Raw genomic sequence first — 27479 nt, 5'->3', positions numbered from 1 at the left:
TTGATTATTGGCTAAGGTGTTGATTATGCTGGAGGTCCATATATTATAGCATTTGATGAGTAGACAGTGTTGTGAGACTTCAGTTGAGGTCCAAATGAAACCAAATGCTTTATTTTCCTATGTAGAGATTAAGCAGACACATCACAGCTGAACACCAACCAAGAATCCGATATCCAGCTGTCCCATTCAAACTGGCACAGATGACAAAGTGTTTGTTGCCAATTTGAAACAGATATGTTGATTACTTGGACATGTGGCTGAGAAAGCTCAGTGTTGACAAAAAGATGGCAGTTTCTGCCACCGCGCTTCAGAAGTCAGAGGCAATTAAAAGCATGCAAAGAACGATGGAGGATCTAGTGACAGAGCAGGTAACAGGACCTTCAGGACTGCGATTCTCAAGGAGACCTCTCACCATGGCAACCATTACGGCATTAAGTATCTGCATTAAGCCATCTACTGTAGTAAACGTGGTACTGCTGTCAAAGTACTTCAATATTAGTACTGGATTAAATTCTTCAAGTCACAGGAATAGGTTTGTAACCCTGTGGCATTTTGGAATTATTGTGTTCTTTCACCTAATTTTGATGAAGTTTCTATTAGAATCACTTTATTTGCCAATTGTACTTGTACGTTAGATTTTAAAATGGCAGAACAGTGCAAGAACATATAATGTGCAAGGAGTAAACCCACAGAGGTCCAGATGATACAGTATGTACAATACTAATGCCAGCGTCAGTACAACAACATGCATTAAGGGAATGTCTGTTCTGTTTATTTTTTACTGGTGGATTGTTGAGAAGGATCATTGTCATTGGGGGGAAAAAAAACTGTTTATGGAGTGATGGCATTTATATGAGGGCAGTGGTAGCTCAGTGGTTAAGGTTCTTGTATTTGGAAGGTTGCTTGTTCAAGCCCCACTGTTGGGCCTCTGAGCAAGGCCCTTAACACTCAGTTGATCAAGTTGCACTCAGTCATAACTGTAAGTAGCTTTGGATAAAAGTGTCAGTGAAATGCTGTAAATGTAGATGAGGAGTTTCTGAAATAGTACATCTTCAGGTGTGTGGTATCCATGGTGGGCTTTCCTCACTTCCCTGTAGCTGCTTCACTCCTGTGAGTGGTTTTGTGATTTTTGCTAATGAGGCCTACTTGAGTTGTGTCATCAGCAAATTGTGTCAGTTTGAGGGTAGGGTTGCTGCAGATGCACTCATCGGTATACAAGCAGTAGAAGACAGGTGAGAGTGCAGAGCCTTGAGATCCCCATTGGATGGGTTCAGTTCAGTAAAAATAATTGTGAAAATAATCCTCTTTAATGATTTGCCATGGTTCCGTTCCGCACCATGGTTCATTTTATATCAAGCACATATAGTGAATTTACTGAGCCAATATTGTGAATTCACAATGTAGTGAAGGTGCATTATCGATTGGGCTCACTCACTGCACCATGCAACCTTTTCGAGGCATCAAGGAGCCCTGATCTCTTTCTCCACCACTGTGTTTCTCTTTCCCTCAGTACCTCTCCATTTTGATGTGTGCCTAGAAATCGATAGCTTGAGGCTGTTCAGTAGTCTCTAAATGATGTGTCAAAGTGGAAAAAACTCCTCACTGGGGACATTAGCCCAACAGTGTAAGATGTTTCTGCCACCTCCCAAAAGACTGTGCTTTTAAATTATATAAGAGATTGTCTCCTATTTGTGGTCACTTGACACACATGATCTTCCCATAACATGGCGGTGTTGATTCTAGTAGCTTTAAGGTACATTCAAAAGATCATTACTTACAAATTAATCCAGCAATTAAAAGCAGTTTGATACTACAACCTAAGAATAGTGAGTGAATGATGGATAGAGACATTACCTTGATATTTGCAACATTTCCACATGTATTGCATGTGTTATATTCTGATGTATGCTAACATATATGTAGTATAAACACATACATTTTTAAAACTACACACATATGACAAACATGCTTAGTTGTAGAAGATTTTGAATATTTCATGTGAATGTTTTGCAAACACATGTAAGTTGTGTTATGTTCTAAACTGTACGATGTGCAGTAGAGAAATCCATGAGCACTGCTCTCTGAGTCAGTCTAAAATTTTTCCATGTCATTCCATTCCCCTTCGGCATTTTATTTGATTGGTCATTTCATTCAAACACAATGTCAGCATATCTTTATTTTGTTAGATTGTATATTTAAAGCTGACCATTTCAAAATTACTTTCCACAGTGGATTTAAAAAGAACCAATATTTAGCCTTTTACCTGGTGTGATTTTTTTTTTTCCAGCATGGGTAAACTGAGCCATTCCTCACTGAGTCTGTTAAACTTTCTGGATTAGTGTGTAATGACTAGCAGGGATCTGTGGTGTCACGAGGAGACCTAGAGGGCTAAACTGGCTTGAGGCAAAGGTTATAATCTCCAACCAGACACTCTGGGTCATGAGCAATAGGTGCTCTATCACCTTTTGTTGGAAAAGGAGATGTGGAGAGATAGTACGTGAGATTACAGCTGAGGGAGAAAGCGAGCCAACTTGAAATCCAGTGCATTGCTTACAGGGTGCATAACCTCAGTATCATAATTCTATCTTATTAGGTTTTCCTTTCAAAGTGTATTTAAATATATTATTGTACATTCAGAAAAGTAGATTACTGTTTTTTGGTTTTTTTTTTACTCTATTTGGTAGTGTGTGTGGATATGCCTCACAGTGTGTATGGCTCACAGACATGGTTCGGATACCTCTTTGATTGTATCTTTAAATGCAGACAATTGAAGTCTGTGTGCCTTTTAAATTGCAATCACTGTTGACCCCTGCATTCACTAGTAACTTATGGATCACACCTCTTTGCTTCTGCCCGTTGTTGTCCTGTATTTTGTCCTGGATGGCTGTTATCTTGAGCTATTAAATTAAGCATTTGACATCCTGGGTATATTGTGCCTTGCTGTGTCACCTTGAGCAGAACCTAAGAAAGATATGAAAGCAGATCTTACTGTAGCTAAAAGCTCTATGCCTCTCTATACTTGATGTTTCTAGGTCATGTTTGAGCATCAGTACCTAACAGTTAAAGCCCCAATAAGAAAGACTCAGTGTGAACGAGCTAGTTAGGAAGTTAACAGTACAGCCAAAGCTATTAGCTTTAATTAGCATTCTGCCAGAATGGCTAGGCCAGTGTCAGGGACTGCAAATGACAGTGGGGGCATGACAGGAATGACAGTGGGGGCACAAAGCAGGTTTTAATTTTGTGTGTGTGTGTGTGTGTGTGTGTGTGTGTGTGTGTGTGTGTGCGTGTGTGTGTGTGTGTGTGTGTGCCACTAATGCCATCACAAAATGCAAAACAACAACAACAGTCATTAAACTTAACATGACACCGTTATATCACACTTCCAGTAGAGCGGGAGGGCCTGAGGAAGCCATCATAATTTACTTCCCATGCTTAAGTGTGAAAAGGATTTTAAACATTTCTTGAATGCCAGATATTTTTTTTCCCCCTGTGTTTAAAGGGAGAATGAAAAATTATAATTTTTTAAAAGTTCTTCAAATAATGGCACACACACATGCACAGGCGCGCGCGCACACACACACACACACACACACACACACACACACACACACACACACACACACACACACACACACACACAGAAGTAGCTGACCTGTCTCATGCTATGTAGCACTGGCATTTAACTGAATTATAAAAATAGATTATATCCTTTTTTCTGAATCTTTATGATTGCCTCCCTCTCCTAAATGCGAGTTCTTACAATAATTATACAAAGCACCAACTGCTGAAAAAATTGATGCCAGTAATTTAACCCAGTGCAGTGTTATGAAGTCTTTTGAAGCTAGTTCTTCATGTTCTTATAAGCAGTTCTTAGATGGTATTGGGGACTCAAGAGCTCCATTTAAACTTGGAGTATTTGAAGTGATGTGAATGTTAGTGTGAAATAAGATTTGTGATGACACCTTGTTTGTTCATTAGCATGACTGCAGAAGTGTTTCAATTTCACTAAGAGATACAGCAGTATTTTTGCTATAGGGCTAATTTCACTTTGGTTTTATTGCTGTAAAAAAAACAAAACAAAAAAAACAAAAAAAACCCTGTAAGACCTAATTTGTTAGTATTGTGGTACTTGTAGTAGGGCTTTATGGTATTTAGTAATCTTTGAAAAATCAAAGAAAAATTAGTAAACTGTTAAAATGTGCAAATTCTTGAGAAGCAAAGGCTAATACATTTTTATAACTCTGAGATTTCTCTATTTATGTGTACATGTTGGCGATATTCAAATGCCCTTTCCAAAAGGGTACAAAATTTCAGAATACTTCTATATATGAAAGAAAAACATACGCTCAGGAAAACATTTGTTGAGTTGTGCTTCAGTGGAGCAATGCTTTTTCCTGCTTTTCTTGCTGATGAATGCTGAGGAAACAGAGAAGTGCAGTGATTTACTCAGAGTCAGAAACACTTTGGTTAAATGTCTTTCACTCTTTTGGGCTGCAGCTCTTTCTACGCTCTTGTCCTGTTTTCTCTTCCTCTGTCTCATAGTCTGCATCTCTCTCCTTTCCTCTTTTTTCTAGCACTTTCCATATTTCTCTTTGAGCGTGCTCTCTCACAGTTCCTTTCTTTGTTATCTTTCAATATAATTGTCTTTTGCCCATTCATCCCAATATTATCTTTCTATATTCCTCAAATATGTCCTTCTGTCATATTGTTTTGCTGGAATCTCCGTGTTTCCCTAAGACTCGAGTCAGGAGAGTCAGTTTTTGCATGCTCCTTGGCAAGGGCCTATTACCATCTCATATCAAGAGCATTCGAAAGAAAGGTTAATGTATTCAGTCTAACAGGCATATGGTCTCCATTCATTCTGGGTGAATCTCCATCGCAGAGGTGAGGGCCAGTGTAGATTCAGAATGTACTGGAACAAGAAGAGGGAAATTAATTACCAGTGCCACAAATTCATGTCATGTCTCATTTTGTATAACCTCTATCTCACCTCACGTCTTTATTAGATTGTTTGGGTGTCTCCTGGAATGATAATGAAAGGCTCCATCAAGGTAATGGAGAGGCAGGTCTTAAAGGTGGAGGCCTTGTATTATGTCTCTAGTATACAGCAAATATTAAAAGTTCTACATCACACTAAATACAATATTCCGTTCTTAAAGTCTCACGGGTAAGATCTTAAGGATGTATGTTCCAGTGCAGATTGATACAGCATCTGAAAATCCCCCTGCAAGAGGTGTTGCAGTTTCCAAAGATTCTGTTGTCAGTAGGTGCCAGTGGATGCTCTGCATATGCTCATGTCACATGATTATTTATCACCACATGAAATGTCCATGTAAGTGTCAAGTGATACATGCGTTTCTTGCAGTATTCAATTCCCTTATAATCAATCAGATTTATTTGGATTACAAATGACACAGATTGTTACAGTCGGCATTTTTATTGCAAATAAATATACTTCTAAAGTAAATTTAAGGTCCAAAGATATTGCTTGTCAGAAAATAGTTTTAAAAAAAGGATATGGCACAAGTATTCAACCCAGACTAGTACTAGTAGTATCAATGCAGTAAAAGCTTTAGGTCTGTTAAAGTAAGATTCTACCATTCTTGCCAACTATCTAGGAGTGATTTTCACCTCGGGGTCCTTCCTGGCGGATTTACACGTGGTTGTTTACTTTGATCCTGACATGCCACAGTTTGCAAATATTGTTACAGATTCTCCATTGGATTGAGATCTGACCTTTGACTCGACTATTGTAGAACAATTGTGTCCTCATTAGAACAATATCTTTTATCTATGCAAACACAGAGGTTCTACAGTAAACAAGGTGAATATTTAAACAGCATTTTGCAGATTGAAATTTTGGTCACAGTATTAGCTCAAAGACTGGACAGGACTGGTTGGAGTTAGGGGATTGGAGAAGCTACACTGCATATAAGCAGTATCACTTCAGATTAATTAATTTGAGGGTCAGTGTTCTAAAATAACACAGTTCAAACTATTAAAGATAAAGCGTTCAGGAATGAGGAGCAGTTATTTGATAACTGGTATACATAAAAAAACTCCTGGTTATTTTCTGGTCTTTAGCCATTACCATTTATATAAAGCTCCCTTACCTGCTTGATGTGGTAATTTATTTAACATTTATTGCAAAAAAAGGGCAGAACTGATATACATGTAACTAGACAAGTAATAAAAAATAGATATAAGTACTCCATTATTTCCAACTGTGCTTCCCCTATGTGAGAAAGCATCAGCACAACTGACTTCTACTCGCATACCGTGGCCCTTCAACACCTTCCTGAAGGTGTAGGGAATGTTAAATGGAACTCCGAATAACAGCTTTCACAAATGGTACCTGACTGAGAAGTGTTAAATGCATCAGTTCTTTTTGACTACCATGGTATTTGGGGTGGTTGGACATGCCTGTATTGTTTGAATATGCATTAATCTTTTAGGAACATTCTTATTTTCCCACTCTTGGTCTGAATAATACCATTCAGTATGGAGTGCTGATTACCAATTAATGAAATCTTTTTTTTTTTTGCAGTGTGCTAAATATAGACCAACATATACAACAAATGACCAGTTATATGAGCTATGTACAAATCTTAATCAGTCATGAAAACAATACAGATTTGTAGCTTACAATAAGAGAGATGGTTTCCTAAACATGGTCACACCTAACAGGACTAACACTCTGGGTTTTTGTGCAGGCATACTTCCGACAGGGTGTTGCCCTCCAGTATCTGGGCCGCCATGCAGACGCGCTGGCTGCCTTTGCCTCGGGCCTGGCTCAGGACCCCAAGAGCCTGCAGCTGCTGGTGGGCATGGTGGAAGCTGTCATGAAGTCCCCTCTGCGAGGTAAGGTCGTCTTACCTGGGTCTGACCCCTCCACAGTGTGAGTAAAGTCATGCACAGGCTCATGCACAAATAATGCCAAGAATAATGCCATTTTCTTCTTGAAATTCATCTGGCAGTTCTCAGTGCCACAGTCACATCTGCATGAGCATGTACATCATCACTGGAGACAATTGCTCTCATTCTTTGTTTCAAGAGGTTTCATTGATGGCACTTCTATCATTCATCCTTTCTGACACAGGTCTACTTTCACAGTAAGGCACAAACACAAGAGCGAGGGATTCCTCTGGCTATCATCTCTGTTCTGAGCTTTGTACAAGCACAGATCAGACATTATTTCTTCCTCTCTGTGCTGCCTTCATCCATTTATATATGACTTGTGTTTAGTGTGGGTCATGTCCAATGTGGTACAAGCCACATCAAATGAAGTGCAGGCCATATCATAAGTGATGTGGTTGTGTTGTATGTAGTGTAAGGCATGCTGTATATCAAGTGGCTTGGGTTATATGTAGTGCAAGGTGTGCCGTGTATCACGTGGTTAATGTGAGGTGTGCTGTATATCACATGGGTTGTGTTGAATGTAGTGTGAGGTGTGCCGTGTATCACATGGGTAACATGAGGTGTGCTGTGTATCACGTAGGTGGTATTGTATGTAGTGAGAGGTGTGCCATATACCAAGTGGGCTGTGTTGTATGTAGTGTGAGGTGTGCCGTGTATCACATGGGTTGCGTAGTACATAGTGCGAGGTGTGCAGTGTATCACGTGGGTTGCGCTGGATGTAGTGTGAGGTGTGCCGTATATCATGTGGGTTGCGTTGTATGTAGGCCACTTTGCCATTTTTAGGACTTTCAGAATCCCTAATGTATCAAGCACAGTGTGATCCACTACAGAGCCAGAAAGATGGGCTGAGAGTGGGTGCTTGTTTCCTGGCAGTGTTTTAAAATGACACCTTTAATTTCTATAACTCACATCGTAGTGGTGGGAATTTCAACTGGAAAGTGCTTGGTGCATTAGTATGGCAACCCTGCCTCAGATGCATGGAGAACAACATAAACTAGATTAGTATTATTAGTATTCCCTAGCTCTTTCCTCAACTTAACTTTTTTATAGATACATTTTTGCAGCAAGGAATTATCTGACTGAATAACTTATGATAGTCTTGATGGCTTATGATAGTCTTGGCCAGGTTGCCTTAGTTAGATATGGCTTATCAGTACTAATGCGGGATCATGAGTTAGATAAGTCTTGTCAGTATGAATACTGGAGCAGGTGAACAGTACCACAGACACACATGCACACACGCACGTGCGCACCCACATGCATACACACATACACGTGGGTGCACATATGCATACATAGACACACGTGCGTGCACACATGCATACACACATACACACACACGTGCGTGCACACATGCATACACACACACACATGTGAGCACACATGCATATGCATATGCACACACACACATGCACACAACATGCATATGTTCACACATGTGCGCACAACATGCATACACACGCACACATGCACACACACATGCATACACACACAACACAGACACCCAACCATCTCAGCATCTATATTAAAATGCGTTGAACACAATGGCTGGAAAATGGCTTGTGAAATGAGTTGGGAATATATAGTCAGAGCGTCCTCTATCAGGAGAGCGCAAAGATGCTCTAGTATACAGTTCAGCTACTGTCACCATCCGCCTGTGGTGTACCAATAAATACAGAATGAAGAGAGAGAAGAAACCTATAGAAAGAAGAGAAAAGGACAAGCATTTGTTCATGTTGTATGTGTGTGTGTGTGTGTGTGTGTGTGTGTGTGTGTGTGTGTGTGGATAATAGAGCAGAGTGAATGCTGACAGGCATGGTTCATGGTTGGTATGTGTATTTCTAGGTACTGTGTGTGTGTGTGTGTGTGTGTGTGTGTGTGTGTGTGTGTGTGTGTGTGTGTGTGATTAACCTCTGATGACTGTTGTTGGTAGCTACATATGTGCATGCTGTCACAGTGCTTCTTCCCACATGCGTTCTATGATTAACGACACTGCTGCACGTCACTTGAAAAAACAATCATGAGCTGTGTATGCGTATCAAATACATGCTTCCTTTACACACACAGCTGTGAGCAAATCAAGAATGCTGATGTAAAACAATTTTGTGTCAATTGTGCATTTGTGTGCTTGTGTGTGTGTGTTTTGTCTCATCTATTCTCATGCATGAGAATGTGCCACATAAGTAAGACCACGAAGAATGAATTGAAGCACAGTGGATACTAAAATGTGCTTTGTAAACAAAGGTCAAAGCTAAATTTAACATACGTTTTTCAAGGGTCCAAACTGAGTCGCTTGTTTTATCTTCTCTTTTTACACCTTGGCTCTTTTAGCCTTGGTGTGTGTGTGTGTGTGTGTGTGTGTGTGTGCAGGTGGGTGGGTGTTTGGGGGTGCTATAATCTCAGAGGTCTGTAGTACTTGCTCCCACATGGCCTGGCATTGATTTATGTCATTGTGTGCTTTTCAGCTTTTGCTCTTTCTTAGTCTCTCTCTCTCTCTCTCTCTCTCTCTCTCTCTCTCTCTCTCTCTCTCCCTCTACCTCCCCATCTTACTTCCTCCACTGTATCTCTGGAGGTCACCTTGTGTGTCTTTGTCATTTTTTTCCCCTTTGTCACATTTCCCTATTGAATTCAAAGTTTCACTCCCATTCTTTGCCAGCCTTCTCATACCCCTCCACAACACTGTTCGTTATCCAGTCTCAGAAAAGATAAATGAGAAAAACTATTGCAACGATCCACGGAGGAATTTGAACTTCACTGTAATGTTAACATTTTCTAAGCCTTCAGCAGAAGATACTATAGGGTAGATATCATTGTCAACGTCTACTACAAGAGGCTTTAATGATTACCTCTACTTACTCCCCCATGCTGCATTCACTGACCGATTAGTAACCATCACCTAACCGTCAGGACCAAAAGAGAGGAAATGGAGTAGAAAGATCGTTTCAATAACCAATTAGCCTGATTACTGAAAACTATCTTATTTTACAGATCTTTCCTCTAGATCAAAGGTGTCCAGATCCAGTGCTGCAGATTCACTGCACTGCAGAGTTTAATTTCAGCCCATTTGACCTTTATTTTCACCTGCTGCTAAAGGCCTCAAATAACTGGATTTGGTGTGTTAGTTGGGCATCATATTTGTGTAATTTAAACCCACGATGCCTTTTTTGTAACATCAGTACGTCACTTCACTTGTAAAGACCTTCTCCAGTTCCCTCACTAAGTTCACAAAACTCCACCTTCCTCCTCACTGCAGAGTCGGTGCAGCCCACCTATCAACAGCTGCAGAAGATGAAGCTGGAGCGAAGCCCGTTCGTGGTGGTGTCGGTGATCGGTCAGGAGCTGCTCTCTGCGGGTCACCACGGAGCCTCTGTGGTGGTGCTGGAGGCCGCACTGAAGATCGGCACCTGCAGCCTGAAGCTTCGTGGCTCTGTCTTCTCGGCCCTGAGCAGTGCCCACTGGTTGCTGGGCAACACAGAGAAGAGCATGAGCTACATGCAGCAAGACCTGGAGGTCGCCAAGACTTTAGGTACAAAGCACTATGACTCATACATTTATCAAATCACTATGACTCATACATTTATCAAGGCACTAAGACTCATGCATTTATCAAAGCACTAAGACTCATGTATTTATCAAAGCACTAAGACTCATACATTTATCAAGGCACTAAGACTCATGCATTTATCAAAGCACTAAGACTCATGTATTTATCAAAGCACTAAGACTCATGCATTTATCAAAGCACTAAGACTCATGTATTTATCAAAGCACTAAGACTCAAACATTTCTCAAAGCACTAAGACTCAAGCATTTATCAAAGCACTATGACTCATGCATTTATCAAAGCACTAAGACTCATGTATTTATCAAAGCACTAAGACTCAAACATTTATCAAAGCACTATGACTCAAACATTTATGAAAGCACTAAGACTCATACATTTATGAAAGCACTAAGGCTCATGTATTTATCATTTTTATGGTTCCTGCAGCGTGTAAGGCTGTAAGAAGGACTTTCTGAGGAACTTCTTGTCTTGCTGTAACTTGACTTAGCTCCTGAATGACTTGAAAATTACCTTGTGGGTCCAATCAAACTGTTAAAACCAGGAACCATTGGGATTTTCAGACTTGGCTTAAAAATTGCTTAGCCAGGTTGTCAGTTGTACACTACTTATCTGTGGATAGTTGCAAATCAAATGCTAATTATTTATTGTAAACTGGTTCAGTGTCAGAAGGAATTGAGTTGTCTTATTATATAAATACATTAAATTTGAGGTATTCTAAGAATGCCAAATTTGTTGTATTTTGTTGTATTTCTCTCTGACAACTGTATCTTTAGTGATGTAGTCTCTGCATTTGCGTGTCCATGCTGTCTTGACAATATTATACACTGATCTGTGATCAGTTTGGACCTTGAATTTGGTTTGCTTCAGTAACATTAGGATAACCTTTCTTGTCAACCTCAGAAGGAATCTGAAGACCATGCTAAAATGTTGCTAGCGTAAGACCAGCTTCTTCTGCTGTATTTGAATCTACAGCAGATCAGAATCTATGAATGTTTACATTTGAGGTTCTCCAGTGTTCTTTAATTCCTTAGCACCGATTATGCAAGCAATAACCAATATTAATGAAAAAGCTCACTAAAAAATCTATGACAAAACTCTATGACTTCATTAATTTGTTTGACAGTATGACTACAATTTACCCGTACCAACATTATTTTTTCTGGTATTGTTTCTGCCAGTAGAGACAAAGCTTAGAAATGACTAAAGTTTATAGATATGAGTGAAGTGTGACAATCTCTGTAAGCGTGACCTAGATTGATTGTCTGAGTCACACTGGCACCTGGATGGCACTGGTAAATAAATGGTTAAGTACAAGTTTCCTGAATGTGATCCCCTTCCTTCCTTTGTTCCTTCCCCATCAGGTGACCAAACTGGAGAATGCCGTTCCCATGGGAACCTGGGGTCAGCATTCTTCTCCAAGGGAAACTATCGTGAATCCCTCTCCAATCACCGCAACCAGCTAGTGCTAGCCATGAGCCTCAAAGACCGAGAGGTAGGCAACTGGTGTGAATGTGTGCACGGGTGTGCACAGAAGAACAGGGCACCTATGTGTGTGTGTATGCATAGGTTTGTGTGTGTTTGTGTTTGTATGTGTGTATGTAATACTGCACCAATGTGTTCTAAATTTAGGAATTTGAATAAAGAATTCAGATCCAGTTACTGTTAAGCCAAATGGGACTATTCCTCTCAGCTGTCTATAAACATAGCTCCGCACATTGCTTTTTTCTGACAGATAAGCATACCTCTATTTAATTCAGACAGGCCAGCATGACATTTTATTGCAGCTAGACAAATGTCAGTGGAGTCTGATCAAATCCGTTTTCACTTCATAATCTTTGTGTTGCCCCTCTCTTCCCTTGCTGAGGGTAAGCCACCATGATTTCTGCTGTGCTTCATACTTATCAAGTATTCTGTTGCCTGCATGATTCAGCCTTGTTTTGAGGATAACTTCACATCACAATGTCATCTTTCTTCATCTGTTATCATGCTTAACCTTCTCTCATGCACTCTCTTTATTTCTTAAAAATGGCAAAAATGTTTAATGCAGATAATTGTGTTGCGGTTGACCTACTTAACCTGAAGCTCCGGCGCCATATACTGCAGTGGAATTTACACCAAACTGGAGCTGGAAAGGATGGACAGATAAAGTCATAGGGAAAAAGAACCTTTTTTTAACAAGAGTATGGTAATCCCAGTAACATCATCATCACACATGTATTCAGTTTAAATTACACTGGTGTAGTTTACATTTGTTTATTTTTATTTGAGTTTTTTCACTATACATTGTAAGTGTGGTGTCCACGATATTTTGTATGCATTCCCAAACTCCAAGAGGAGTCAGTGGTTTATTGCTCTAAATATCAACATCCCAAAAAAGGATCCAAAGAGCCAACCAAAGCAAAAGCATACTGACAAAGTAGGAAGAGCAGAATGAAGCTGAATGGTATAGAAACGGTCAAACACGGTTTTGTACCATGGCAGAGCAGGCCTTTTCTCTCCCATATCTAATTTACTCCAAACAGCCTTTTATGCCATACATACTTATGTGGTATTTAGGTCAGAGGAAATACCCCCTCTTTTAAATGTCACCTTGCCTGCCCCAAGCCTCCGCACAATGTAAATAACACAATAAACAAACGTAATTCACACAAAGGAACTCAACTTACACAGCTCCACCAGTAGACCTGACAATGTGATTCGTAGGATGTCTTCCTTTTGCCCTGTTATGTCTCTACACACTTCTTTCATTCTCTTAGCTGTCAAACTGACATTGTGTGTGATGAATTTAAACTTAAACTTGTAAGAAATTGCAGGACAGGGTTAAAGGTTAGCATTTGGAAATGTCTGTCCTCCCTCTCTCTTTCTCTCTCTCTCGCTCTCTCTCTCTCTCTCTCTCACACACACACACACATACACACACACACACACACACACACACACACACACACACACACACACACACACACTCCCTCTCACTCTTTTTCTCCCTGATTGTTCTGGATGACAGGGGCTCTCTCATGCTCACTTCCTGTCAGTCAGGGAGAAGAATGGCCAACACGTCTCCCTCTTTCCCTCTTTCTTATCCAGTCTTGGCAGGTCACTTTGTGTGTGTGCTTGTCTTCCTCCCAAATTCAAGATAATTTAAACCCTTTCTCTGTCTCTCTCTCTCTCTCTCTCTCTCTCTCTCTCTCTCTCTCTCTCTCTCTCTCTCTATCTCTATCTCTCTCTTGCTCTCTTTCACTCACATAAACATACACACAAAAGCACACACACACACACGAGCAAAACAGCCAGGGAAAACAAAAAAGCCAGAGGATGTGGCCAACTGATATCATGGAAAACCTTTTTTTTCCATTCAAATAATTTTTTTTTCCCCAGTGCTTATGGTGTATTATTATATATTAGTAGTTTGAAATGATTATACATTTATTTTGACCTTAATCCTAGCCTTGAATTGGAGACTTCCATGTGCACTGTACAAAACTTCATTCCACAGATGTTACACACAAGTGTTTGTACGTGCCTGGACTACATCAAATGTCAATATTTGTGAGGGGTTTTAGTGGGAAAAGGAGTCAAACAATGGTGAATGGGCCTATATGGGACTGGGGGTCTCTTTGGCCCACTTCTAATATAGAATGCTACTTATTGATTCAGCAGATGGTGATTTTTATGAGGTGAAAGGTGCAAATATGTGTGTGCACATGTGAATGCATGTGTGTGTGAATGTGTTTGTTATTGTATGTGTTTGTGTGTGTCTGCAAAGCATGCATGTGATTGTGTTTGCACATGTCCATGTGTATGTGCATGTTTGTGTGTTTTTGCCTGTTCGTGCAGGTATGTTTTTGGGTGTGGATGAGTGCATGTGTGTTGGTTTGAATGTGCCTTCATTTCAATTGAAGTTTGTTCTCTAAGCCCATGTATACCTAAGCACCAGGATTAGTCTGCGTATATATGCCCTAGTTGGTCCAACATAATTGCACCTTATACAGACCCAATAACTTCAGTTTCCCCTCAGCTCATGACTGCACTCGTTCTGTTTCATTTCTATCATCTTCTTAGTTATGGGGTTGTAACTACAGATTAAATGGTGCCTACTGCTGCCAACAGTGGATTCTTTATGCTAATACTGTAAAACGCATTACCTACTACAATGAAACATAACAGGTAATAAAAATAATAACATAAAATATAGAACAAACCATAACCTAAACACTTAGAGAAGAAAACAGAAGAATAAGAAAATTCAAAATGTACTCTGAAAAATGATATTTTCACAGTAAAACCTGCTCATCTTATACACTCACCACTTGCTTCAAAGGTCCACCTTATAGGTAAAATTCACTAAACAATTCACAAAATAATAATTAGTATCTCATGTATATATTTATATCCTGCCAATTTCGGGTCTGCTGAACTGAACATGCTTTGACCTGTCCAAAACTTTTTGCATATATTGAATGTTAATTGTTTTTAGACAAACAAAACTAAATTACAAAATCTGAAGAGTGAAAAAAGATGCCTTGGAAGAGTCGCTGAAAAAAAATACAAAGCTTGGTCAATCTCTACCAACAGGAAAGCTTGCTGTTCCCCAAGTTTATACCTGAGGCTGGCATTTATAAAGTATATTTGCATGTGTGTGTGTGTGTGTGTGTGTGTGTGTGTGTGTGTGTAGCTCTTATTCTGCAGAAGAGGTGACGCAGCAGTGTGTCTTACTCCACTGAAACACTTGGGCTGCTGTCAAAAAGATGAATGACTTTCCCATATTATCTCTCTCTCTCTCTCTCTCTCTCTCTCTTCTCTTTCACCCATTTATCCTTCCCTACCCCCTACCTTAAAGGAAGAAAGGATAAGTATGAAGTTGTGAGTGCGTAAGAAGCCACTGTGAAGTATGAATGGAGCTCTCTCGTACTATTATAGATTTAGCTCATCTTTTATTTAACATTTCTGCATCCAAACAGTGTCTTTGTCCTGTGGATATGCAAAACCTTCAGCTGTGTACAGTTACAGCTTGGAGGAACAGCTCCAAGTCCTGGGGTCCCCAAATCCAGGACATTTTTCTTATTTCCCTGCTTGAACACACTTAATTTAACTCCTCATCTTATTATCAAGCCCTTCATGAGCTGACATCAGCTGTGTTGGAACTGCACTATTTTATTTCTTTTTAAATGCAGCCAATTAAATTTAATAGCTAATTATCAGGCCTATCATGTTATGTGTGTAATGTGGGGTGTCTGTGTATAGTGCAGAGTGTGTGTACAGTGCAGGGTGTGTGTATAATCCAGTGCTGTGTGTAGGGTGCAGGGTGTGTATACAGTGCACAGTGTATGTGTAGTCCAGTGCTATGTGTACAGTGCAGGGAGCGTGTACAGTGCACAGTGTGTATATAGTCCGGTGCTGTGTGTACAGTTCATTGGTGTGCACAGTGCAGTGCTGTGTACAGTGCTGTGCAGGGTGTGTGGACAGTGCAGTGCTTTGTACTTTTATGTGTTTGTGCTTTACTTTAATTATTCATTTTGTTTCTCTCGATGGATTTTTTTTATCAGTAGTAACCACTGGCACAGTGTGATTTCACTGGCTATAAAAAGGCCTTGTGGGAGAGTTGTACCAAAGGCATGCTTGTGGCTACATGAACAGCTGTGTGTGTGTGTGGGGGGTGGGGGGGGGGGGTCGGTGGATGGGTAGGTTGGTGTGCATGAGTGTGGATGGGTTGGTAGATGTGTGAGCATGCAGTGTTTTATTGGAGTAGCTGTTCAGCAGTGATTTATAGCATTCCATGATATTTTAACCTAAATCCCATAAATGTAATGTAAAATAACCTAATGTTGAGTATGGGTACATGTATTTTCTAGCCTCAACATCCTAACCTAATGTTGAGGTATGGGTACATGTATTTGCTGGTTACTGTCGAGGGGATGAAATCAAATAAGTCCAAGCCAATAAGAACATGCTTGCCAGAACGAGAATTTTTTTTAATGTGGTCATACATATTGTATGTTTTGCTTATCTGTTCTTTTAATACTTTACTTGGCACAAATCATTTGCAATGAAATGACAAAATAAAAAGTAAATAAGAACAAGATTATAATAAAAAAATGTTAAGATAGGAGGTAGGTGTGTGTGTGTGTGTGTGTGTGTGTGTGTGTGTGTGTGTGTGTGTGTGTGTGTGTGTGCCTGCGTACGGGTGTATCTATGTGTGTGTTGGTGCGTGTTTGTGTCTGCTTGCAGATGTGTCTGTGTGTGTGAGCGTGTGTGTGTGAGCGTGTACATGCATGTTTTTGAGAGACAGAGAGAAACCTCCAAGGTTATTTTAAAAGACTGCACTGTCCATTGCTCCAGATACCTCCAGATAGATCCACTGTGCATTCATATCCCAGCAGTAGCATCTTACTTCTGGTCCCATCCAATCAATGTGCACCCTGTCAACAAGATGAATGTGAGCTTCTGAAGCAGTATTCTAATGAGAGAGACAGAGAGGGAGAGAGAGGAAGAGAGTGATAAAGAGAGGAAGAGAGCAAGAAAGGGATGCTATGTGTATATGACCTTATAAAGAATATATCATACTTATCAGGATAATGATGTCTCATTTCAGTGTGTGTGTCTGTGTGTGTGCAGGGTGGGTCCTCTCATATGCAGATCTGCATAACTGTACATTGACAGGCACCTATTCCTGCATGGTAATTGGTCATTAACACAAAGGTTGAATGTCAAGGAAACCTTGATTCAAGAGGCAGCAGGTCCTTCTGGGTATTATTCTTAGTTAACCAGTTATTGTTCTCATCAGCACACTTACTGTTTCAGGAGAGCCACCGAAGTAATTTAATCATTGAATTTTGTTTTTGTTGTTCTGTGTGTCCATGCAGATGCTGAATAAAACAATTAGGCAATCTAAAATGTACAACAATTATAGCATGCAAAGCAGGAAGCAGGTTTAAAATAATCAAAACAGCTTAACAGCAAAATTGGAAACAACTGATGGTAATGCACATAAGACATGATGCATGTAAATATTATAACAAATGACTATAACCAATGATGTACAGAGAGTTGTTCAAAACAGATCATCATAATAAAATGCGCAAAGTCAAAGTTGTTCAAAATCAAAGTTGTTTAAAAAAAAAAGTTTTTTACAACAGTTGTCACAGTCCAAACCCCCAGTGAGCAAGCCAAGAGTGACAGAGGCAAGGGAAATCTTGCTAGAGCATGAGGAAGAATCCTTGAGGAACCAAGTCTCAAATGAGACATCCTCCTCTGATTGACAGCAGACACCACAATCGCAACAATATAAACAATAACGAACAAAATAAGCATTCAATAATAATAAACAATAAATGTCTGTTCTGTTTTTTTAGAAGTCTTAGTCTTGGTTCGATGACTGTAGGAGTCCTACAACACTCTCAGTCAACAAATTTGAGTAATAAAAAATAGGTGACAGCATCATAACATCCCAGTTTACCATAATAATCAACACCAATGGACCCCCGGATCTACACCTTTACCTAAAATGGGAAGTATTTAATAACACACCTGACTATACAAATAGGTTTTCAGGCAAACCTTAAAATATTGAGACTGTGTCTGAGTCTTGAACATTGATGACAGGAAGGTTATTCCATAGTGTGGGAGCTTTATAGAAAAAGGCACTGCTCCCTGTGGTAGATGTGGTTTGATGTCTCATCAGAAAATATTTTTGCATTTGTAAACAATAAGAGATGTGTGTGTGTGTATTTGTTTGTGTATTTGCACATGTGTGTGTGCGTTACCAATATTTTCTCTTGTTTTTGAATGCTGAGTTCATGTATATGTTCTATCACATTTGTCTGCTTACTGGGATATGTGTGTGATCGTGTGGTTGTGTCTATGTTCGTGTGTACTTCCGTGTGTGTGTGTGTGTGTAGACATGTTCTGGAGTTCATCACTTTCCCTTGGAGCTTTAGGGTGATTAGAAGATACAACCCACAGGACTTAATGATAAGAAGAGTAAAAGCACCATCAGAGAAAACGGTGAACAAGAATTCCAGATCGAGCAGTCCATGCATGTTAACTCCAATTGAGAGGGAGTAGGGCTGTAAACGTTATCATATTGATTTTTTAAGTGTAATGCAAAACATCAGGAAAGAATGTCAAGTTTGTTTCATGCTCAGCTCTCATTCTACTGACATTCTATATACATTTATCAGAATGTTTTGGGTTTATAAAGCTTTATAGCTCACTTTTCAAATGTGCTGTGACCTTATCTAGAGTGGCCTCCACAGTCAGGACCAGCAAGCCAGTGAGCTGCACATCACAGCCCTGCAGCAGAGCTACACCTCAGTGAAAAGAAAAGCAGAATACCAAATGTGCTTTTCCATCAACATGCTGGGCTTGATTTGCTCCGCTCATTTTTGAAACTCATTCTAGCTGTCTTGTCACTATCATAAGCACACTTGAGACGGCATTATATAGTGATTATAGCTGCATTAAGCCGACTGTCCTCCTCGGCGTCCTCCTCGTGCCATGCGGATGCATCCTGGGGTGGAGGGTGTGCTTGAGTGAGCAAGCTGTCTGCTGCGCCATTTCGTATGCGGATGACAGACATGCCTAACGACGCTGCCGGGAGTTCCAGCACATTCTCCAGCGCTTTTTCCAGCATGATTTAAGCTCACAGCTGGGTGCTTTTCATCATTGACTACAGACAAAAAGCAGCCTTTTCTCTCTGTTATCTGTGTGTGTGTGTTTGTTTGTGTGTGTGTGTGTGCGCGCGCACGCACATGGGTTGTGAGACTCTTCCTCACACATGAGATTTAAGATACTCTCTATATGCACATCACTGTGTTGTGTTGTCGCACTGGATTATGCTTAGAAAAGATAGAAAAGAAACTGCAGCCACAGTCCATTTTATATATGAAGTGTGTGTGTGTGTGTGTGTGTGTGTGTGTGTGTGTGTGTGTGTGTGTGTGTGTGTCAGTGGCTGTGACTGGAGCAGATGTTGAATGACTCATGTAATAGACGTTACCCTTGGCTGCCGTATGTTGCATTCTCCTTTTTCTTTTTTCTTTCATCACTCACTTCCATTCAGCTCAGTTCTTTCATTCTTTCAGTCTTTCATTCTAAACTCCTTCTTTCTCTCTGTCTATCGCTCCCCGTCCATCACATGTGTGCCTTGCGTGACTCTGGCACTTCAATTATTACTGGAAAGTCTGGATTTTTCATAGTCCGGTGTGTGCTAAACATGGCCCTTCCTTCGTCTTTTTCATTGCTTTCTCTGCTCACATGGCCAGCCTTTCTGTTTCATCTGAACAATAAACCATAATTTTGGAAAGCACTTTCTTTGTCCTCTTTTTATTCAGTCCTTAATATACCATTTTTTATATGTTGCATTTTGTGTATATCCCTATTTTAGGACAGTGTTGTTTTTTTGGACTAAGGGGAAGGTTGTAACATAAAGAAAACCAATCAGGCCTAACCAAGGTTGCTGTGGTGATCGGGGGGGCAGAGATCCAATCAGAGCTCCTGCCAGCACCTGCCAGCAACTATTCACCCTGCCTGTCAATCACAGGCCTGTGGCATGTGTCACCCAGCAGGAAGCAACATTTTCAAAGCCTCCCCACATACAGCAGGCAAAGAGTACAGTACCAACTCATTAATACTCCCTAATTACTCTCTCTTTGTTTCCTCCATTTGTCATCCTCTACAGTTCATAACACTTCATAAGTCTGCTAAATGCCATTTCTTTAAATGTATTTTGCTTTTTTCCTGTGATCATTCAGCTATACCTTAGACAAGAACGTCGTGTTCTTTTCTCTACTCCTGTGTCCCTGTCATTTTTTTTCTGACTTTCTGTCATTGGTTATTTCCTCTTGTATAGCACACACTCACCATTCCTCTATATTGTCCTCCGAATGATCTGAATCCCCTGTGGCGCTCCAGCCCCACTTCTGAAACACCCCACCCCCACCCCCACCCATCAGTCCTCAATTTGGACTGCCCTCTTTCATGTTGTCTTTTCTATTTCTCTTTTACTCTCTCTGGCATGTTATTTCTCCACTTCAGATACGGTATCCGTCAAGTTGTCCGAACCCTTGGGAAACCATATTAAGTGACTGTAAATCAGTAAATCAGTCTCTTCCCTTTCTCTCTAGAGCTAGAGGTTTTCTTCCAGTTTCAACAACAATCCATTACGTACTTTTGGGATTGGAACAGTATCACAATAGTGAATCAATGATTAATTAAGTAATTAATAACATTACTGAAGGCTTTGTTTGGGTTAAGTCAGAATATGGAAATGATCTGTCTTTGTAGATGTAGATGTCATGCTGTTTGACACATTTTTGGATGCTATGCACCCAAGATTGTGAATGAAAAACTTTGTGAAGATGTGCATTTGTGAGTATATACATTTCTCTTCTCCTGCATTCTACTCATCCTTTTTTTAACATTCTCCTTCTTCTGCAGCTACTATTCTCTGGTTCCCTCTCTCTAACACCCCAGCTCGCTCTCTCATGCTTCATTTTTGGGTCCGTCGCCTGCGATAAAGCACCCATAGCTTTTCTTCTAAACCCAAATCCTTATCAAAGCGACCAGGGTGGATCCTAGCATAGCAGCTAACTAGCCGTTGTTGCCGACAGGATCTGGTTCTTCTGCAAAGCAGCCATAGAAAAAATGCCTTGCCCTTTGAAATTCTTCTGCTGTCAGGATGACCCACAATCCTCTGGCGGTCTTTTTAATTACCTGCCTTTTTCATTTGATTCCCCTGTCAAAACGTTCTGCATGAGGCCTGTAATTCCATCTGGGGATGAGGGAGAGCAGATCGGGGGGATTTGGAAACTGGTCCACTGAGAAGGTGGGATTGTCTCAGTCAGAGAAAAAGATGAGGGTTTGGCCACTGGGGTTTGGTGCTGTGGCAAATGTGATTTAGGGTGCATGCAAGAGTTTGGAGATAAATGGTTTGGTGTCTGGATTTGGGTGTTTAAAGTTAAAGCAGCACACAATATGTTGGTTTCTCTGTGATTCTCACTATAGGCACATTCTTTAGATATCATACACTCAGTTTCTTATTTTCTTGGGAAAACTTTCACATGCATTTGGAGGATTTCTTTTATTAGACTACATTGTCTTACAAAGCTGTTGTTTTGTGCCAGGACTGAAAGGCAATCTAAACATATATGTGGACATACCTACTACTGTCTGAACTGTCTGTTCTGGACTACTTCAATTTTGTGTAATATGTTGATTTTCCCACTCATGGAGTCTAGTGTGCTTTTCAAAGACTCCCACAACAAATCTTATTGAAATATTGATTATATTATTGACCATAAACCATAAAATATTGAAATATATTGAATTTTCACTCCATACTTACATACCCATTCCAGCTTTTAATTTTTAATAATGTAAAATCTATCAACTCTGTCTTCAAATACTTTTGCTTCTGTTCTTGTCTCCAAACTCGTACTTACTATGGATGACTGTGCATAAGCAGACAAGATGAGAGTATGATAGTGTCTGTGGTTTGCTTATGCTGCACATGTTCGTGCGTGCAGGACAGAGCAGGAAAAATGCAGGCAAATGGTGACATGTAAATAGGAAGCAAAGACCGCCCACAGCTTCATCACACATCAGTCGTTCATGAGTGGATTCTGACCCCTCTGTACCTGAGATGTTGTGCAACGTTTGTAGGGCATATCTTAACAAGGCCGATAAAAGTGGCTCTAAAGATTTTAGAAATCACTCGACAAATCTCTCTCATGTTGTATATAGCAGCAAAAAAAAAAAAAAAAAGCCTCTAGCGCGTCTGTACCACTGGACATGCACATATGACAGATGAACAGCGAAGCCGATTCCAAGACGACCAAGTTAGTCACAACAGTGTATCACAGGGTTAAAAGAGAAAGATGTTTGTTATGAAACCTTTGATTATTTACAACAAAATGAGAAGTGAAGGTATAGTGTGACAATGTACAATTATTTTAAGATTAAATAACCTTATATCTTATTTGTGCTTGTTTATATTTGAATAACACTTTACAAGTCTTAAAAGACAAATCTTAAAAGACAAAGACAAAGATTTGTTTGTGACAGGAGAAATTTGGTTCGGGGCAGTGAATTTTCCGGTCACTTGCTCAATCGAGCTCAACTTGCTCAATAGAGCAAGTTGGAACAAACATTAACATTGAACCCTGAATGTGATAGTTACTGTCCCAGTACTGTATTTCTCCTGTGGACCAGGAAAATCCAAATTCATGTTCCGGTAACTAATTGTAAACTATAATTAGCGGGCTGTCTGGGGATGTAGTTACCAGCAGGGAAGTAGTTTACCAGGATATAAATCCCTTGACTGTTGAAGGTGATTTATATGTAGTAGGTGGGATTATCCATTCATGAGCTATATCTTGATCAATAAACTTTCCTGGCACCAAAGAGTCGATTAGGGATGAAATTGGCAAAGACATGTTAGCCGATCATAAACTGGCATGAACAGACATGGGCCTGTTATCAATAGCTTGGAAACTGGCACGACTCATCTGTAGTATATGTGTGAAGAATTATGGGGCAGGAGCTGCAGAAGTGTCTGTTCTCCCTGCAGGAATGTCTCCTGTTCCATTCCTTATGGCTATGATAGGCTCTGCCTACCTCAATGGCCACCTACTCACAGATTCCTCTGTGTGATGTTGAATGACTCAAGCGGTTTCTCTTGGCCCCCATGAGGTTTTCTAGTTGACTAAGCTATGAAAGTAACAACTGGTCATCCTTGCAAGCTAGCTCGGGTTTTCATGTTCATCGAGCCCCTGCTAGTAGACTGTCTGGAGTGCTTTATCGTTCCATCCGCTCTGCGAGAGTTATGAATGCCATGGCATGTTCAACAGCAGGTGTCTTGCCTTGGTGCAGCTGGAGCAGTTCACCTGGGTCCTCACCACAATGTGAATGATGGAATACGTCTCTGAACAGCCTTTCAAAACAAGCATGAGTGTGCATCTCTGAGGTCTGAGCTTCCCAGATGGCAGTAGCCCAATTAAGCGCTGTACCGGTGAGAAGGGAAATAATGAAAGAAATTTTAGAAGTGTCATTGGGGGGGGGGGGGGGGGAACTAGGCAGAAATAAAGGGAGCACTGCAACAAAAAGCCCTTACACTGACCAGGAGTTCTATCGAACTTGTCAGGGAGGACAGTCTCATGAGCGAACTTACAGTCTCGCTAACAGGGACAGAGGCTGAAGCAGGAACAGGCATGGGAACGGAAGACAGGACGGCTTGAATGCTTCACATTTGATGCTTCCCATCATGCAGTGACACTGCTGGAGATGAGTCTCAAATGAACCAAGGCGTCTACCTTGGGCTTGGATAGCTGCCCGCAGTTCTGGTAACCCTGCTGGATCCATGGAAGGCAAAGTATTCTGTGACAAAGCAGACTCAGAATGAGTTAGGATCCATATGCAGGGTAATTTTACTGAGAACAATGTAGCAAGGCCAGAAGCAAAAATGAGAAATAAAACAGGCATGGGTCAAAACCAGCTATTAGAAATGCAACACGACATTATAACAAACAACTTGGTATGCAGAGAGAGCTCTGGGAGCCACTGAAGGCATTATATAGTGTGGTGAAGAGGCTGATAGGATGCAGGAGAGCATAATGAGTCACCTTGGAGTTCACCATGAATCACCATGGAGATCAGTAGTCACTAGTATTCTAGAGATTAGGACCTTTGGTGGCCTGATGTGTGCAAACCAGACACTTCTCCGTCTCAATTAAAGGATCGTTGCTAAATAGGACACATCTTTAGCAGCAGCAGTCTGCAGAGGACCCTTCTGACACAAGATGATACAAACTGTGATGCCATACATACTGTGTCATACCTACTGAGACTCCATACACACTGTGGCGTCAAACACACTGCGACATTCATACTGTGACGTCAAACATAATTTCTGTGTCCGATAGGTTGACAGGCTAAAGGTTGTGGTGGAGAGAATGAGCAACAGCTGGGGGAGTTAGTTTTTGTGCTCTCTACACAATAATCAAGAGCAAAACAGAACTATTGCTACTGGATAAAACAATGTTACATATAATTAATAAACTTAACATTACACAGCTAGCTAGCTAATTAAATGTACATGAACTAACTATCTAGCTACTACACAGATGTGCTTGGCTAATTAGAGCCATATGCTCATGGATAAAATGAGGGATTCTCAAAACACAGGCAAGGGTCACAAACAGAGAATAAATACACTCCAGGTCAAAATCCAGAGAGGCAAAATATCCAGGCAGACAAAAAAAAAAAAAAAAAAAAAAAAAAAAATAGAAGTAAGCAGTTGGAAATGGTCAGAAAATCAGAAATACAATAGGATATACCGCTCGGTATACACTGACGATACAGATGGCAATACTTCACAAAGAGTGTATGGTAATAGAAGGTATAGATAGGCAGTGTAAATGAGTAACAGGTGCAGTTAATAGTCCAATGATGACAAATGTGTGAACGTTAGGTGATTGGCTGGATGGTCTTCTGAATTGTCATCGGAATTCTGGGAACTGTAGTATAGGAAACTGTATACTGGAACTGTATATAGGAAAATAATCTAACATATTTAACACAAATTCATGATATAATCAGATCCTGTCTTCCATATCTCTTTATATCTCTCATATCAGTAACTTGTTTCTCTGGCTTCTTGTTCTGTTCCTCTATCTCTTAAAACAATAGCAATTAAGACAATTAATTCACATCATAATCCTTCAGTTCTGAGCAGTTACTGGCCATTGCTATCTTTGATATTAGAAAAGGTGGGAGCTGCCCAACTCCAAGTATAAATATAATCTTTATTACTGTTTTCATTCAGGTTTCCCCTCATTGCATAGTACTGAGATTGCTTTCTTGGAGTCACAAAGGATTTTTTCCCCTCTGTTGATGCAGGTTTTCATAGCATCCACTTTCATGACATCACTGCTGTCTTTGATACAGTCAACGTGACATTCTCTTTTTCCATCTTTAAACCCACACAGGAATGTCCAAAACAACACCAGCCTGATTTAGATCCTACCTCTCAAACAGATGACATTCTGTGCCCTTAGGAAATAAATCTCACACAATCCCTGTCCCCCACGATGTTCCACAAGGTTTGATTCTTGCTCCCCTTTTATTTATCATGTGTATATTCCCTCTCGGTGCCACTGTATGCCATTGTGGATTCTAATGTCATTTTTATGCAGATGACATGCAAATCTTATAGCACTAAACTTTTCACTCCTCTCTCCTATGACTTTCTTTCTGAAACTTTCTGAAACTTAATTGCGACAAGAATAAATTCATGAACATACCTTCCAAAGCTACATTTGGGAAAGCTATGGGTCTTTATCTTGTTATTAATGGTATCACTATGTCTACATCTTCCTTGGCATTATACTTGACTCGCCTTTCAGCCCCATATAAACTAAAACTGATTCTTAGCATGTTTGTAATATTTATCATCTCTTAAACTTTATCAACTCTTATTCAGGCCATCATAAATTGTCAGTTTGACTACTGCAATTCACTTTTTGCTGGTCTCGTTTTAAAATATCTGCAGCTGCAGTATGTCCAGAACTCTTCTAGACTGCTCACTGAGATTCCAAGTATTCAACAGCTGCACTGGCTTCCAAGTACATGCTGTATAGAATTTTAAATATTCATTGGTACATATTCAAAGCACTCAGTAGCCACATACTTATGAATTCCTCCATCTATACATACTCCGCAGGATGCCTAGATACTGGACTGCTTGACTTGCTCCATAGTTCTGTATATGAGACAGCTCATTCATTGTTGTTGCTTCAAAATATTGTAATGCACTTCCCCAACCTATCCATGCCTCATTCAAAACAAATATAAAAACACCCTAATTCAACTATCATATAAACACATATGTCCTAATTTCACCCAGCATATAAACACATATGTCCTAATTTCACCCATCATATAAACACATATGTCCTAATTTCACCCAACATATAAACACATACGTCCTAGTTTCACCCAGCATATAAACACATACGTCCTAATTCATCACCCTCCTAGAAAATCCCTTCCTCTTCCTTTTAGCTTTATGTTCCTGCTCTGTAATCAGTAGTTGTTGTTTGTGTCTTAAATGAATGCTTTATTGTAAATTTGTTTGTTTTCCTTATCTGTTACGATGTGTGTTTATGTATTTCAAGGCAGCAATGAACAGAAGAGTCTTAATTTTCTTTTTTAAAATGCTGAGTTTATGAATGGGTAGCAGATTCACAACTACTTAAATAATATGTAAACCATTCTTAAATAATATCTAATAATCTAAATAATGTATATTGTTAAATAATATCTAAACCACTCTCAAATAATATCTAATAATCTAAATAATATCTATTATTAAATAATATCTAAACCATTAAAAAACCCATCCTGCCCAGTTATAGAGCCCGTTAAGTAAGATTTCATAATTAATTATGCCAAAGGCTCTGCTGAGATTGAGAAGTACAAGGACACACATTACCTGAATCTCTGAACATTCTCAGATAATTTATTAGTTTAAGCAAAGCTGCTGTAATTCTGTGGTAGTTCCCAAAACCAAATTGAAATTAATTATTAAATCATTCAAATTATTCACATAGAGGTAATGGGTTAATTAAATGTAGACTGCCTTCTCTATTAACCCCCCCACCCCCCACCCCCTTCAAAAAAGCCCAAAAAACTATAAAGCATCTGGGAGAGAAAGGTGCTATATGTATTATCAGAATTTTTATGTATAACGAATCTGTGAGATAAATAAAAAAATTATATATATATATATATATATATATATATATATATATATATATATATATATATATAAATCAGAATTTTTATTTATATATATCATTTATTTATATTTGGTTTCACTCTGTGTCACCGATTCTTTATTTATCTCATGTTTTTATGGATTGGTCTCCTCATCTGTAGGAGATTAGTGGATCCTGGTGGATCCCCTGCATCCTGGAGGGATGTTTAAGTTAAAGAATTAGAT

The 27479-nt window shown here is 39.8% G+C and overlaps 1 protein-coding gene across 1 annotated transcript in view; it reads left to right on the top strand.

Annotated features, from left to right (window-relative positions):
- LOC113589087 (tetratricopeptide repeat protein 28-like) overlaps positions 1-27479 on the top strand; it is a 105189-nt gene that overhangs the window by 39816 nt on the left and 37894 nt on the right. The window contains exons 2-4 of the mRNA XM_035529946.2: positions 6714-6861; positions 10172-10444; positions 11845-11975. Of these exons, the coding sequence (XP_035385839.2) occupies positions 6714-6861; positions 10172-10444; positions 11845-11975 (552 nt within the window). The remainder of the gene's footprint in view (positions 1-6713; positions 6862-10171; positions 10445-11844; positions 11976-27479) is intronic.

This window comes from Electrophorus electricus, chromosome 5 (genome assembly GCF_041902795.1).
Source record: "Electrophorus electricus isolate QZ-2024a chromosome 5, ASM4190279v1, whole genome shotgun sequence".
In the NCBI taxonomy this organism is placed as follows: domain Eukaryota; kingdom Metazoa; phylum Chordata; class Actinopteri; order Gymnotiformes; family Gymnotidae; genus Electrophorus; species Electrophorus electricus.
This window is presented reverse-complemented; position numbering and strand designations above follow the sequence as displayed.